The sequence below is a fragment of the Chroicocephalus ridibundus genome, chromosome 9 (genome assembly GCF_963924245.1).
Source record: "Chroicocephalus ridibundus chromosome 9, bChrRid1.1, whole genome shotgun sequence".
In the NCBI taxonomy this organism is placed as follows: Eukaryota; Metazoa; Chordata; class Aves; order Charadriiformes; family Laridae; genus Chroicocephalus; species Chroicocephalus ridibundus.
The window spans coordinates 15,727,486-15,744,572 of NC_086292.1; the positions used below are offsets into that span (position 1 = coordinate 15,727,486).

Here is a 17,087-nt window from a genome sequence, read left to right on the forward strand (position 1 = left end):
TGCAGGAGATCCTAATCCCTAAGAGAAAACAGGTCCAAGAGATTAGCAACTGCACAGGGAGCAGAGGCAGTGCTGATGGAATCGCTACTCCAAGCTGACATTAATAAGGGCAAGCAACTGTACAGCACACAAACGACAGCGCGATCCCATGTTCTGCCCTGTGCTACATGCGAAGTATGTCTACAGAGGAACAACCAAGGGTACCGCTGTGACATGCGCTGGCAAGCCGTGCCAGGACAAGCCAGACTTTAGCACGCATCAGCAGGCATAGGTATGATCCTCTTGTAACCCAAGTTTATATGTTGAATCCATGAAGCCCACACTGATCTTTAATACATGGCTCTCCACTGCTCAGCTATACAGATAAGAGCGCTACCGTACTATAGCCCTACCTGCACTTTTGTTTAAGAAGGAATTACCTCTACTGAAAGATGTAAATAGAGCACAATCTGCAGGACCCATTGCTTACTAGCTACCAACTTTCAAAGAAAACAGTACTTATCTACAACCTTGTCTTCAAGGTTTGAAGACAGACAAATTGACAGATTACCTGGTAATTATTTTGGTTTTGTGACAGCCTCAGTTGACTTGAAGATGTAAAATGAGGAGAAAAGGTACTTCTTGATGGATTAGCACTGCTATATAATGTACTGGATGTTGTATGTAATGAGGTCCGTGCAGGCAAGTGGTAGTCTCTGTTATGGTAGAGAATATTGTCAGGCATGTCCCTGGCATTCACCATGTGTGAACTACAGCTCACGTTTCTTCCTGGCCCAGACAAGGCTGCACTTTGGTTCTCTACTCGAACAGAACTGCTGCTTTCACAGTATCTTGAATAGCTCTGTATTTGTGCTCCCATGGATGCTAGTTCTTCTTCTCTAGCATATTCGTCATCCACATCTCCAGTTTCCATCGCAATGGACAGACAGCTGCCTTCCACTGAGCAATGCTTCTGCGTTGCGCTTCCTCCCACAATTCTTTGAGGTTGATCTGTAACTGCCAGAGAAAACACTTCACGGATTTCCAGATTTTGCGTGCTACAAGAAGGGTCCCTGGTATTAGCCCTTTGTCCAGGGGGCACATGTGATGCAAGAGCCGCATGTTCTGGTTTTTGTAACCTTTGACATCCCACGGGCTCAGCTTTACAGGGTCTGTGGCATATCATGGGTTTCTGAGGTAACACCAACTCTGCGGTCTGGACTGATGAACCACCATAGCTTTTTTTAGTGTGACTATATATGGAGTTTGCAGAATTCAGTACGCTTGTTTGCCTAGATAAAATAATAGTCTTTTCTCCTACTAATAGGGAAGCATTTTTACAATGTGGTACTTGTCGTCCTATAGGGATGTGCTGCTGCTGAAACTCTGTATCGCTTTTTCCTGGTAGCCGTGGAATAGAGGTTTTATGTATTTCTGCCACTGAAGTGTTTGCCTGTTTGGTGGATCCTTGCCTACTGGTTGAACTAGCAGGACTGTATATACCAGTAACTATTACATCGTTATTAGAAGAGGTCCAAGAAGACTGCTGACTTTGGGATCGAGCAATATTTACCACGTTCCTAACTGCTGCTTCTGGAGGTACTGAGGGAGTAGTAGGGACAGTCCCCGGGGGAGTGCCCCCAGATTCTACAGCACTCTTGCTGCTCATCTTCCTTCGTTTATTGCCAACCCACGTCTGCAAACAACAAACAACAATGACAACAAACACAAAACAAAGCATTAAAGAAGCAGAAAAATTAGGCAATTCCATTTTTAAGTAGATCTGATGAAATGTTAAGTGTTCGAGACCTAAGTTTACAGATATGTAAATCATTTACTGATTAGACAGCATCTGAACAATACACGGTGGAAATCCATGCCTCTCATGCTTGGGATTCATACACTAATACACATGAGAACCCCAGTCTCAATTCCAAAGCCGCAGTTTCTCAAAAGTCCTGGGACTGCATCGTGCCTTCTGTCCCAAAGTTACCCTTAAGATTTATTACATTGACACCACTGTGACTAATTCTCCCAACTCAAGTTTTTAATATTTAGCGCTTTGGAATGTAGAACCATCACTCAGGTATGTAGCTAAACTTTTGTAACCAAATAACTGAGAGATACAACCTTCAAAACTGCCTTGAACAGAAACTGCCAATTCTTGAATGTAGATGAGAAGAAAAAGAACTCCTCTATGACACAACTACAAGACAATTTTGTGAAGTATTCAGACTTATGGACTAATTCCTCCCCTGCCAGCTGCACAAATCAAGATCCGACATCAAAATCTGCTTTTGAAAGACACTGATAGACAAGATTGGGACCACTGGGATTTGACTCCAACAGAAGTTTGTTATTATGGACATTTCCAAAAGTCACAATGACAGTATATGACTCTGTGTAAAAGAATAGTAGAGGAAAAAAAATAAAATGCAGGTTCTATGGCAGTTGCGCACAGGTTAAAATGTACTGCTGTTTTAAATACACAGGAAGGCCTGTCCTGCAAGTAACACATTAAGATGTAGCTAAAAACTGAAGGGAAAGCATTAACTTCAGTATTTCAAGACAAAGAAACTCAATCTGGTGGAAGCATCACATCTAACGCTGGAAGTGTAAGTGCCACCTAACTATTCCTGGCAGTTTTCATGATCAGAGAGACAAGACTTGCTCAATTCTTTCACGCTGTATGTCTGTACTGAATGTGAGGGCACAAGCGAGCAGGATACAAGTGCCAAAAAACGAAATACAAGTTTCACATCTGATTATACTGGTTATGAAAAGGATCAGATACCCATATAGAGATACGGTGAAACACTTTTCTGCACCACTCTGGACAGCATCTGCTGCACACCTAAAACCAAACCAAAGCAAGATCTCAACAGTCAGCAACCCAAACCCACTGATATAATCAATAAACTCCCTCACCCCGCAACAAGCAAACTGCACTGAGTACCTATCTTGGGTTTCCATCTCATCGCATGAAAGCAGGAAATCTTTCTTCACATACCAATACCTGCTAAAGAAGTAAACAGATTTCGCTACAGGAGAATACACGTGCCTGCCATACAGAAGTATGCTGAAGCCCCCATTCCATTCCACTAATTTTTGTTGTCAGATTTTACAAAATGCCTAATTTGAGGCATGTACTGCTGCATGGAGTAAAATCTCAGTTACTACTGATAATTTTTTTTTTTCTCAAAAGCAGAAGTCATAGTCACAGATCTCAAGTTACCTTCCTTCGTCGCATAAAACAATATGCAATAAAAAATATAGAAGATCAAATTTATTTTTTCGTAATTTCTGCTCAGTCAGTAAACTTTCAAGATAGAAATCATAATTAGAGACACTGCAATTTTTGGACCAGGAAAAAAAGATTTCATCCCAAACTTTTCCAACTGTACAGAACTAAAACCTGAAGTTTTTCCTCGCAGTTTTCCTGAAAAGAAATGCTTTCAAAGAAATGCAAATAACTTACTAGCACTACTATTCACTTGGGATTAAAGTACAGTTTCATGAGACAGCACAAGTCAGATTTGTCACTGCTGAAAGAGTCCCATTCTCCTGACCATCTCCCCAGCCTCTTACTCCCACCATTTACCCAAAAAAGCACCCACCTGAAGGATGAGTGAGTGCAACTCTCCCAAAAGGCATAAAACTGAATCAGGGAAGAAAAAAAAAAAACAACCAACAAAAAAACCCCAAAACAACAAAAGTTTTGGTAAGGTTAGCAAATTTAACTGGGTTACTCTGACATTGAATAAATATGAGAGATGATCAGCACAAGAAGATGGGTGAGAAAGAATTGCACAGCTGGGAGAAGGGAACGAGTACAAAACCTCCTATTTTTAGCACTGTGAGACATCAGCACTGAGAAGAATTATGTAAAACTATACCCTTAGACTGAAAGGGAAGTTCTACACTGTTACCAGCTTCATAGTCATAGTATTACTTTGGGATGTGACAGAGGAGTCATTAAGGACAAAATATCCTAGGAAAAGGGACACAAATCTTTGTTTCAATCAAATTCCCCAACTAGCAAGTTTTGGGAGCACTTTCATGAGCACTGGAAGCATTACTGAAATTCTTAACTATTATTTAGCAGGAGGAGAAGCTCTGAGAAGAGACAATACCTTGAAAGTCCAGCTGTTAAGAAAATTACCTAGAATTTAAGAGACCCCGATTTTACATTCCCTGTTTGAACAAGGTAGAACTGGAACAGACTGTGACTGTTCCACAATCCAGACAGACACCACAGAGGGACTGTCAGTGGTGCCTGGACATTAGCTCTGACCAGAAGGTCCATCCTAAACCCGAACTTAAAATGTCCTCAGGAAATCTTTCTAGAGGTGTAAAAGAATAACAAAGCTGTAACTCTTCTGATATCTGCTGTTGTGCTGTGGGGAGAACCCCACACCACCTCCCTGATCGCCGCTCCCAGCACTGTGAAAATCAGACTTGGGGCGCTTTTGCGCTTGATAAAATCACATTGTTCACATTTCATGTAAAGACAAAAAGCAACCAGCAGAAGTATGCTAATATTAATGAACGAACCCAGGCCATTGAAGACTGATGTAGCTAGAATACATATCTACTAAATTTGAAGAGGGCCAGGGTTTTTTTCCAAGGAGTAGCTCTACCACATTTCCTAATTTTGAAAGGGAGAACATATTTTTCTGTATTGCAGTAATAAATCTGTAGATTTACATCAAAACATAAATAGGACTTCTATTTTTTTTTCCCCAACATAGGTCACGATTGGAAAGATAGGATGTAGTTCTTTGGGACTAGGCTATAGAAATCCTGTTTCGGGGAAAGAATATATTCATAGAGTTATGATATTTGAATTACAAGAGTTACATTTAGGGAATTCATGTTCCTATTATAGTCATAGCTGCAAGTGCCAGCTGCAACCCAAGTATCAGTCTGCTAGACATTGTGCAAAGAAGTACTAATTCTGTCCAAGAGTTTCATAGGAAAAAAAATAAAAAAGGAAGGGATTAGGAGAGGCAGAAAGGAGGGGTGTAAAGAAGATAAAGCTAAGATCATGCAACAATATCACCTATGCAGGACAGATGCTGGGTTTGTTTTCATTGCACTTCACAAGTAAGACGAAAGTTCAAGTATTGCAAATAAGCGCTCAGTAAGGGAAGAAAACTAAAGGAAGAAGGTCACGATGTATTAATGCAGAAAGGGAAACAGGGGGAAAGGGAAATATGAAGATGAAGAGTGAACGACTGCAAGTAGAGGAGAGACTGGCTGCCTCCTCTAGGTCCTTCAATCAGAATAAAAATAAAAACACAGGCCCCAACTGCATCATCAGCATCCAGATTCCTGTTACAACCCTTTGTCTGTTCCAGGGAGTCTGAATTTCTGGCTTTCAGAACTTCCCACCACCTAGAGCTGAGAAAGTAAGTTTTAATAATTACAGAATATTTTAAGGGAGGGGAATCCGGGTAAGAATTAGGGAGCAGGAGGGGTTGTTACTGTCAATACACCACTGGTACACCACTTAAAAAAACTAGACTAATTTTACTTCTTCCTCTTCAGTGTCCAGCATTGCAGTAACTCCTTGTAGCTCCACTACCGTTGTTATTTTTTCAGCTAATGCTTCATGATTTCTATTTCTGCTGAGACAACAGCCATTTTGTTGTCTAGTGTTTCACAAAAGGATTATTATTTCCCTTCCCATGGAATTCATAGACTTTGGAAGAGCTCCTGTTAGCCTAGTCATACTAGTGACATTCCTCTTTTATAAGAAAAGAATGTACTCACTGTAAATAACTATGAGGGACAATATTTATGATTGTGACATGGAATACAAGCGTGACAGAGTGTGTGAAAAGAAATACTTCCACAATTATTCCCCCAAATACATTAGATTATAGAAATTTGTTGAATTTAAGAATAGTTTCCTAATAACATGACCTTTCTTTGATACAACACATTGCACAAGGTTTCTGTTGGGCAAACTAATTCGCAATTTAATAAAAAAAAACAAAACAAAACCCAAACCAAAACACAACAAAAGACAAACAACAACCCAAAAAAACCCCAAACACACACACAAAATCACTCCTTGTGCAATCCAGGCCCCTGCTAAATACAGCAATCATGTGAAGACATTTCAGCAAAAATAAACTATAAACAGGCTCATTGGATAAAAATGAACATGTCACACACGCATACTGAAGTCTGATTTAGGACAAGTATGAAGTTAGAGACTCCAGTCCTCTACAGATATGTTATGTAAAGAAATGAAAGTGTATAACTTTAACACACAAATTTGGAAGGCCTCAGTACTTACCCTGACTACACTGAAGTCCAGTTTAGTTTCTTGTGCACACTGCAATATGAGCTGAAAGCAATTTTTACTTTGATTTGTCATTCCATTTTCATAATAACGCTGCAATATCCTTTGTTGTTCTACAGTAAATACAGAACGCAGATTCATCTAAAAATAAAAGAAGATACTCTGAAAGTTGGAATAAAAACTGTAATACTTGCAGAATGCACAGGCTCTCATTTATGCTTGTGATAACGCTAAGTGTTGACATGTTTTCTTTACAGAATCCTTTACCAACACTTTAACTTATTTTCAAAAAAAAACCTGTTAGTCAGCAGTAGTGATTCCTTTGCAGCAGACTCAAGTTGAACAGGTGAACTATATGTTTGGAACAACACTGACAGCCTTTCATAAATAAATAAATAATGTATTGCACTGCTAAGTTCAAGAGCCTCTATATTTCAAAGAAAAAGTTTTTCCCTTAAAAAAAATAATAATAAAGGCATTTGGCAAAATAGAGTAACAGCAGTGGCTCCAATAATATTGGCACATCTGTTTCCCCTCCCCTACCAAAAAAAAGGAGACAAAATCTGAGATAAAATGAAGGTGACTGTTCAGCACAAGTAAAAGTTTCCACCACCTCCAACTTCAGCAAATCCTACACCCCCTTACGGCTGGTCATGCTACTCCTCCTGCTGTGCCAGCACCGGCACCTCCCAACTGCAAAGTCACAAAGATCAAGGACGAGAACTGAAGACCAGCTTGGGGGAAAAAAAAAAAACCAAAAAAAGGCTTTAGGAAGTTCTGGTCCAGCCCAACGCAATGCTAATGCTCTAATATTAACATGTTCTAATATTAACACGAAGGAGGGACCACCCAAATCACAGCCTGCATTCAGAAAGGTTCGAGCTACTGTGAAACTGTACCCTCAGGCTAGAAATCAGGCTTTTTAAGAACACTTAAGGGTTGTTTTCCAGGAGTATACACCAACACTGGCTACAGGACCTCAGGATGCATTCCTGCCCCTCTGCTTTGTCCAAAGCGGTGCTCACCCAGAATGGAGAGACCCAGGCTCCTCCCAGGCTAACAGCAACTCTTCAGGTCCTGTTTTCAGCCTGCTGAGCCAGCTCAGGATTGGGTTCCCCATGAGAGATCTTCGCTGTGTGGGAACAGGGCAGACAGGGACCACTGTGGTCCAAGCCCCTGGGCACCCAGAGGCTCTGCCGGGGAGCAGCATCCCCCTGTGAGCCTGCCCTCCGTCCCACACACTCCTGATGGTGTGGCCCCATGGCGAGCAGCATCGCCCCACGGCCAGCGTAAGACAGACCCTTCGTGGCATCCCCACCAGGCTATGCCTTGGCCAGGCTCAGCGCAGGGCTATGCCAGGCCACAGCCGAGGCAGGGGGTGGCCAGGGAGGAGGCAGCCTCTTCATCAGCAGTTTGATGAACGCGTTAAACAAGACACAGCTTTGTTACACATGAAAATTCATGCCCTAGCTTGGAAAAGGCAAACAGCTGAATATCACCAAGTACAGAACAGACTCCCTAGTGGCAAACTGAAATTTTATGCTCTTGTTATATGTTCTATATGGGTAACAAATACAATCCTCTGTTTATACGTAAGAAAAGAAGAGCCCCATCATCATAGGATTTCCAGAACAGGGTCTTTATTTTGTCCCAAACAGGAGGCCACCAGCTGAGACACTGCAGGCACTGGCCAGGAACAACCTGCATCCGACTTCGTGTCTCAGAAAGCAGAAAAGTTACCAGCCACATCTCTTTTTAATACTTTCAGTACATGTATCAAAATAATGCAGAAGAAACTAAAGAGTAAGAAACCATACCATCATCTTGTAGGAAAATAAAGGGGATGAGGGAATCCTTTGTGGCTACCAAGCTTTTAGCTACCATTTTTGGAAATTGTGGATGGAAAGGAGGAGACTAGCAGTACACTTAATCTTTGTACAGGAGCTGCTTCTAATTTAGAGCAAATAAAATTATTAAGGACTCAAAAGCATGAGCAGACACCCAGCTCCTTTCACATTATTAATCAAGATGATTATACTATGTTGTGGTAATGGTTACTGGAGTTCAAAAGGCCTCTATGAAGAAAAAGATTAATATCTAGAGTTTGTAGTAAAATGCTTGAAGGCTAGAGCTTTGACTTCAGAGTTTACTTTCCGCTGTATGTCAACAGACAATAGAAAAATCACTAACTACCAATTGGTAAAAATTACTGGTTTCTTTTCAATAATACTTAAAACAGAAGATGATTTTTCAATCACATTTTTACCTCTGTTCCCAATTCTTGTTTACCCTCTCAATCTAGTGCATTAATAAATGCAGCACTATCAGCTGCATTACAAGTCAGGTGTTGCCCGAGTTATGCCTCCCCCAAAACGTGTATTCAGCCATAGTCAGAGATCGGCAAAGGAGACTCTGGCTCTGAATACTTCATTGTTTAAAGAAATTTACAGCAAGCAACAGAGGAGACAATTATTAGCCCATTAACGAATCAATAAAGTTCATAAAAAACTACTTCATAAAATTCAGAACTGTCTTCTGATCTCTCAAGTGGACACGCATGATGATGCAGTCACCAAATGACTTGTTACTTTTAAAGAATGCGTAAGAATTAATTTTGTGATTTTTTTTTCCTCCTGCATGATTGGCAGGAGCCAGCTTGCACTTCTGTGTATACTACTCTTTCAGTACCAATGGTCCTGTTTTATTTAGTTGAGAAGAGTTCCCACAAATGACCTAATCAGAAATAGTTACAAACCTTCTACCTTTGCAGATCCAGATGAAGTCTGTCATCCAATAGCTCCAGCATTTCTATACATAGGCTCATCAAAAAGAAGCATGCTCTCCAAATAGTTCATCAATTACGATGAAGACTCCTCCAATTGCAAGATAAATTTTTAGAATCAGACCTGATGACTTGCAAGCGAAGACATGTGTCAGGTCCTTGACGCATTTTTTAATTACGTGGATTTCTGAATCCAAAGTCACTTGTGTTAGAATACTTTCATTGTTGTATTTGACATCTGTAGTTTAGATAAGGACAGGCTGGAACATTTTGACAAAATCTCTTGATCTTCAGCTAAACCTATATGTACTGCATGACAGACTTTGCCTAAACTCAAGAGAGGTCATGGTCTGGTTTAATAAACAACTAATTTTTGCAGTTTATTTTAATTACTTGTAAACTACACCTGCCAACCATAATACTGGTAAGATTCCTTAGTAAATTCTGCCTTGAATCTAGGCAAGTAGAGCTCAGAGGATCTGCGCAGAGGCCATAAGAAACTGATTTAAATAGATTGCAGGAGCCTATAGACACAGAGTTATGGAAGCTGAGTCACAACTTTAGTTTACATTTCAACATCTAAACTTTCAAATAAGCAGGTGAGAATTTATTAATGCTTTTTGTGTTTCAAATATACTGAATCCTAAGTCAACAGACAGTTCTGTACCATTTCTCACTGCCCCACCTATCCACACCCATATTTACCAAAACTACAGAAGGGATGTTACGATATTCTTAAAATATCAGTAGCTATCCTGCTATGTAAATCTATCTTACTCATTCTGCTCTGCCAATTAATTCATCCTTTCTTTTTTTTTTTTCCCCCCTAAAAAAACCTGTCTTTTACCAGAGGCAACGGAAAACTAGGGGTAAACTGCAGTATAAACCACGCATAATGTTCAGTAGGGCTATGCAGGCAGCTACCTCTGCCCAACAGCAAACCTCGTTCAAATTCTACTCAAAATATTAAAGTCAAAGCAAAATAACCAAACCACTGGATCTACCAGTCCACTACAAGTCAGTCTATTATATCCCATAATACTTTGAACCATGCTACAGCTGCTTGGTATAACATGGTTATTAACAAGTAGATAGATGTTAAGCTCCAGCCAGCACAGAAGTGATAGATAACCTCAACATACAGCACTGATGCCTGGACTAAAGCCCCAGTAAACCCATCCCGCCCCCAGGAAGCTGTAGGGCAGTTTTTGCTGTTTGGCTGCAGATGTAGCACAACCCCACACGACACAGGCTCCGGTCACGGCTGGGCAGGAAGTACAACTTCACATGAAGATCTCAGATTACACAGACCAAGAGAAAAGAAATGAAGAATCATAAGATTTTTTGCTTTTTAACTGCCTACATAATTTCTAACTAGATATAAAAGATCACAAGATTATTACTACTGTTTTTACTACTAACAGCAAGCTCCAAGCATTCCATCTCAATACCCTAGGACAAAACCATAACTGGCATACTGATTTCACACTAGTGTGTAGGCCATTTGGCAATATTCCTTCTCTTGCAGGTTAAAAGCCCACTGATAGTAAGTCACCTGTAAAGTCCAGTGGGAAATCAGTTTGCTATCAGCAGTTCTTCAGGGCTTATTTAGAGTATTTAAACCAGTACCCTGTATTGAATAAACCAATTACTGAATGTTTGGAAGCTCCAAAGCAATCACATTAATCCATGAAGCGCTGACTCTGCACATCCCATCTTCATAGGTAACAAGTTTTGCTCACTTTCCACACCTGTCAGACCTAGAAATTTTTCTACATTAAATACACTGAGCATTCAAACACATCTAAAAGAGCATAATGTTACTGTCTCTGAGACTACATTAATACAGATTAATACTAGATTCATCGAAGGATTACACTGGTTTTGGGGTTTGGGTTTTTTTTGAGAAGTGTCACTAAGAAAACTGATGCTAAACAGGTTATACAAAACAAGATACTAATTCTTACATTTTTCTCTAGTATGGGAGATCCATGACAGTCAGTGGAAATATATACAAACTAGAGGTAACTTACAAAGAGCTGACATTACTAAGCAGTAAGGTAGCTACATTAGTATCAACAGAATGAGCAGGTCATATGCCTTCACAGTAGACTTAAGCATTACTCAGAACAATTGCAGTAACTTCAAAAGAAATTAACTGCTTTTCCCAATTTGTGTATCTACGAAGCACTCATTTCTTCAGGATTTCTCACCTTTGTCTTGAACCTCAGACTCCAAGTTAGAAATCCATGTGGATTTTTATTATACCTTCATTTTGATCTTGACTTGCCAAGCTTAGAAAACATGTATTTGAGCTTTTGGGAAGCCAGGTGTCCAGTTGGTTGGCAACACACTGGCACTGAAAAGACTTTGTTACAGAAAAGAACTCCGTGAAATTTAATAAAATTCAGGCAATGCATTATGCAAACTGAAAGTCCATGAACATAAGTTATGTTTTCACTTCAATAAAAGGGGCAAAGTAGTATTTTTAAGGATTCAACATCTGCCTGCTCTGCAAATAAATAAGGTAGCCTTGGCCAAGTATGTTGCTGTTTATGTGACAGTGCAGAAACTAATCTATGACAAATGAGCACTTTCCTGTAAGTACCTCCTCCACCCCTGCTATGTGTTCTAGGCCAACTAATATCATTCAACTTTCCACTTTGGTGGTCTCCCACTCCTCAACCTTCTGTAAACCCATCAAGATAAAGATGTTGTTCTTCATTCCCTTTCCAAACCAAATACTAACGAAAAAAAACTATTATCATACTAGCAGAAGAATCCCTTCAACTATATGCAGTGGTTCAGGAGACTTAAATGTGGTCCAAGTGCTAAGTCAGGCACTGGGACACATGAGGGATCTAAGGCTGGTAAGTACGAAGACGGGAAGTCCATGCCCTTCAGTTTGTCCAAGAGTGCTGAGTACGAGCCTCACGAGGGACAATCCTACTAACACACTGTGCCCGGTCACATCAGCTCCTCCTCAGACGAGATTACGGTTATTCTTACAGCTGAACTTCTTTAGACTTCTTTAGCTGCTTGAGCAACTTTTTCCACAGCATCCACCTTCTTTCCCTTTCTGTGGCAAGAGTGAGCTCAAGTGGAGGGGAGAACACGGAAGAACTAAAGCCCAGTTTGCTTCTGAAGTAATAGCGCATTTGCTTCGAAACAGGTACTTAATGTAACTATCATCTCACACAGCATGCTGCAAATGCCTAGTCCTTCCACTACAGTTACTTTATTCAACATCCAAAATTATGAATCTCTCCAGGGAGACCTGGTGAAGCCCAGAGATGTATTTTTAGAAACTGATGAAGACAACTTGGTGTCAAGGAGTACCACAAAAGAAAGAGCAACATCTATCAATGATCCCCTGGTTAAAAAAAAATAAAAAATAAAAATTCCAAGAGTTATTTAGCTGTTCTGTAATGACTACTTAAAAGATCTGGAGGCTAAAAAAAAAAAAAAAGAAAAAAATTTCCTGTGGTCTAAAGTCTGCCTAGAGTGCACAGCATTATAGTCTTAGCATCAAAGTCTCAATATTGCTGAACCAAGCAAACTTACTTACAAGGTGGGTCTTTATAGAATGGTACATTAATGCTAATTAATTTGAAAAATAGGAAATAAAAATGATACTCCTCTCATTTCAAACATTAACAAAAAACAGTCTTGGATTTGAAATTATAATTAATAAAAAAACCCCAAAATTCACTCAGAGTACAAGCCACCAAAAGTAACTAAGTGTAAAAAACTTCATGGTATAAAACATTATAAAACTGTCAGTGATTAACACATATATACAAGGGAACAAGCAGTTTCTGAGAGGTTGTTTTGTTTTTTTTAACCTCACCACCAAACTAACATTTGTTTGGAAAAAAGTCATCTTATAAAAGACTGTAAATCTATTACTGTTTCAGTCTGTCTACCCATAACAGGTACAAGAAGAAAATCAGCACACTCCTCAATTTATTTCTTTTTTTTCTTTCCCTCCACAGGTCTCCAGTGGTACAAAATAACAAGACTCGGCGCCAATATAAATGTGAGACAAAAATGCAACTCTAATAAGAAAGCTACTACATACATAAATAAAACAAGACTGCAGCAGCGAGACTATTACTACAGCTTTAGAAACCTGAACTGTACCAGCAATTACCCAATTCACTTTCTGTTCTGCCAAAAGCTCACCATTTTTTACACAACCAAATGGAAAGAAAACAACAAACCAACTCCTCAACTTACATATCTGTGGAGACACTGGATCAAGCAACAATGCTTGATAATCTGGATTTGTGGGTTACTGCCTCCTTCCTACACAGGCCAAAATAGTTACAACTACACAACTGTAAGAGCAGTAGGTTATGTTTATGGTTGGGTAAGTGTAATATACCGACCAGCTCGTAAAACTACTTTTAAATATCCATGACTCGCAGCACAATCGCATCTCTCTTCACTAAGTACAGCATTTGTAATACTGTATTACAGTTCTACCTATAAAATTCAGCCCTTTATTAGGGACAAATTAGGCAGCCCTCAGTAACTTAATAACATAATAACCTATGACCACAACTCTACAAGTTTATGCATCCCATCCCACTTTATTCATGCAAATGAGGCTTCAACTGGATTAGCCACGTTTTAAATTGTGTACACAAGGGTTTGTAAGACCTATGTCAGAAAAAAAAGGAAAGGAATACTGAAATGCAGTTTTACTCTGAAGATGCGAGCTGCTTCAAGACTCCACTTCGGAGGATAAAGAACTACTTTTGCTTAGCGAGATACAATCTACCTACCACATCAGAAGCCCTAGGCTAACAGAAGGCAGGGGGCGGGGTTGGGGACCGCATGTTATTCCCCAGAGCGGGGCGAGTGTGTGTGCAACACAGGCACTGCCACAGCGAGACCTCCCCTGGCACCACCGTCCCTCCAGAGTGCCACAGACAGCACGGCCAGCGCACTCCTTCCTCCTCACTCCCTTCCAAACACAACGGGGATAAAACGTGACAGAAGGACACCCTGGTCAACTGCCACCGCCACGGGCTGTGTCCAGCACCAGAACAGGGCTGATACGGCCTTCGAGAGGTCCAAGTCCTGAGGGGAAACAAGGGTTGAGCCGTTCCGTGACAAGCCCCTGCAGCTGGACACCTCCTGCCCCACTCAGGCCTGGGCACTCGCCTACCCCTGCGTGGAGCCCGCAGGCCTCACACCACGAGGCAACGACCAGCTTTCTTCTTACCTCTGCCCAACCGCCCCCCCTCAAAGCCTCCAACCGCACCAGCCCCAGCCTCAAGGAGCTACCCCCGACCTGACGCGAGGGTTAAGAAGGGAAGAGCTGAGGGGAGCCATGAAGGCCCGCGGCCGCCCCGCCGGGCAGGACCGCACCCCCTCGGCGCATGCGCCCACACCTCTCCTCCCCCCCCCCCCCCGCCCCCAGCAGCGCGCAGGCGCAGTGCGGCCGAGGCGGCGCAGGCGCCCGCGGCTCCCCGAGCGTCCGTGCGCATGCGCACTTCCCCACCGGCGGCGGGCGCCTCTGCGGGGCCGCCGGGGGAGGCGCAGTGCGCCTGCGCGCCCGAGGTGGGTCTGCCAGCCCCACCGCCAGGCCGCCGGCCCAGGGGCATCATCATCACCACCATCATCATCATCATCATCACCATCATCATCATCATCATCATCCTCCCGGCCCGCCCGCCGCGCCCCTCCCTGCCGCGGGACCCCGCTGTGTCGTGCGTGTCTCCCCCACCACCACCCCCCCCCCTCGGCTTAAGGGACTCCCCGCCGCCACTCCCCCCCCCCCCCCCCCCCGCCGCCAGCGCCGCGCTCCGGCCTTACCGTGCTGCGGCGGGGGGCTGCGGATTCAGCCGGTTTTTTCGGCTGGGTCGGTCCCGGCGTCACACAATGAAATCAGCGCCTCCGATCATTAATTCTCATCATGATCGTGACGTCAGCGCAGACAGCGGCCAATAGGAGCGTAAGATCAGCGCCGGCCGGGACAGTGCTCGCCCCCGCCCCTCGTCGCGGCGGGGGAGCGGTCGCCACAGCGCCCCGGGCCTGTTTCACAGGCCCGGGGCGCTGTGGCGGCCGCTCCCCCGCAGCCCCGCCGCTCCCTCAGCCCACAGACCCGTCGCCCCCCGCGCCTAACGCCGCCCGGTCTGTCCCCCCCCCCTTCCCCGCCACCGGCCCCTCCGGGTGGTGGTGGGTGCCCCCGGCGGGTGGAGGTGGGCGTGTAAAGCCATCCCGGCGTTTTCTGACAGAAAATTCGCCCTGTTCGGCAACGTTTTTATTGTGCGGATGGGCAGGCGCGCCTGGTAAAATCTGAGGAGGGTCAGGATTTCGATTTACGTGAACGTTAACGGCAGCCGAGAAATAAACTTTTTATTGGTTGGGGTGAACGCGTTTTGTCTGGGAAGAAAGGAAATGGCGGTCTCCGCAGGTGGGCAGCACAGGGATGGTGCCCTCATGGAGGCGGGACACGCCAGCTGTGTCTTGGCCCCGGACAGCCTGGCAGTGTCTCGGCTGGAGCTGGCGATGGTCCGAGCCCCACAACACAACCTCCATGTGCTCGTCGTGCTGTGGGAGCCCACGGTACAGCCCGGCGTGTGGGTGCCAGCCTTCCTCCTCCTCCTTGTCCAGGCTCCATCTCCCAGCCAAAAGGAAACCTAGCCAACGAACAAGCGGGAATTCCGGTACCGCTCATCCACGCTGATGGATTATGTGATAGAAATCACATGAAGTAATAATTTATTGGCTCGGCTGTAGGAACACTAGGAAGTCCCAATCAGGTTGGAAGCTTTGCTGTGTTAGTTACGCAGCGTCTAGATACACCGTGTCCCTGTCCTGAATGGTTTATGCTGTAAGTCACGATGTTAAAATATTAAAACAGGTGATTAATTTTATGCAATGGCTTTAATCAGAACTCTCAGTAAACATTTCTGCAGGACTGAAATAAAAGAATTGCCACTGGTTATTTGTAGGCAGGGAGGAGAAGAGCCATCAATGTGTATGTTTTTAAAATTACAGTAAGTTACATTGTTTAAAAATATTAACACTGATTTTTGACGTATTTAACTCTGTTTCTGGCTACCAAAAGTTTTGTCTATGGTTTTCCATGCAGCAGCAAGATGTGTTGAACGTTCGCTCATCCACAAATAAAATACATCCTTCTAGAGCATCCTTCAGGAGTTGAATGTTCTGTCCACAGTGTAATTACATTTCCTTCACCACCCTGGAGCATCAGTCAGTCAATTAATAAAGTTTAATCTGAGGTAAAGATCTTAGATTACTTGAATCGTTTCAGTAAGGTGCCAGTCTTTACTTAGTTTTCCTGCTTTATAAAGTGGAAGACAGAACTTTGGTAACACACATCTCTCCTGGTGTAGCTGATGTTGAGAGCTCTGCATGCTTCCAACAAATTAGGATTATATACCAGATATATTGATACGATATTTCCTTTGTATCACACCCACTAATCGTGGTGCAGAGGGAGTTGGGTGAATGAGGTGGGCCGACTGAAAAGACGGTGTTTTTCTGGGTGGGATTGGTCACCTGGCTCAGCTCATGGATACGTCTCGCCTGCTGCAGCACAGCTGCTCCATCCACCACAGAAACCCAGCGTGAGGAAGCGGCTGAGGATGGAGAAGAGGAGGGGGAATCCCTTTGGGCATCAGCCCCCAGTTGTACTGGATTAAATGCAGTAGCATATGCACCCTGAATTTAATGACAGGACCTTACAGGTAGTACATTACATGTACATTAAACCCTAAATCTTGTATTATGCTGCTTCTTCCCCTAGATATGTTCCCTTCCTCTGTGTGCCGTCAGCATTCACCTTGTGAAAATTAAACAGAGCAACTGTAAAAACCTGACACCACTTCTATAGAAAATATTTTTTTGGAATTCGCTATGGAATGATTCCAGAGAAATTTGTTGCGTTTTCTTCTTCAGTGGGGCTTCGGAAACAAAAAAGGCGAGACATTCTCTCTAAAAGCCTTTGAAAAAGATACTGTGGTGTTTGATAAA

General features: G+C 42.9%; 1 protein-coding gene across 7 annotated transcripts in view; it reads right to left on the minus strand.

Moving 5' to 3' along the window:
* HDX (highly divergent homeobox) overlaps positions 1–15,080 on the minus strand; it is a 53,279-nt gene extending 38,199 nt beyond the window's left edge. For 3 of the 7 annotated variants that reach the window (XM_063346001.1, XM_063345997.1, XM_063346004.1), the window contains exons 1-3: positions 14,901–15,080; positions 6,287–6,433; positions 551–1,675 (exon numbers count right to left, since the gene is read on the minus strand). In XM_063346001.1, coding sequence (XP_063202071.1) covers positions 551–1,675; positions 6,287–6,433 — 1,272 coding nt within the window. In that variant the 5' untranslated portion in view covers positions 14,901–15,080. Of the gene's footprint in view, positions 1–550; positions 1,676–6,286; positions 6,434–7,317; positions 7,392–9,047; positions 9,313–11,287; positions 11,533–14,307; positions 14,417–14,900 lie in introns of those variants that run through there. The other 4 variants (XM_063345998.1, XM_063345999.1, XM_063346000.1 and 1 more) reach the window with 4 other exon arrangements.
* Positions 15,081–17,087: the final 2,007 nt, after the last annotated feature.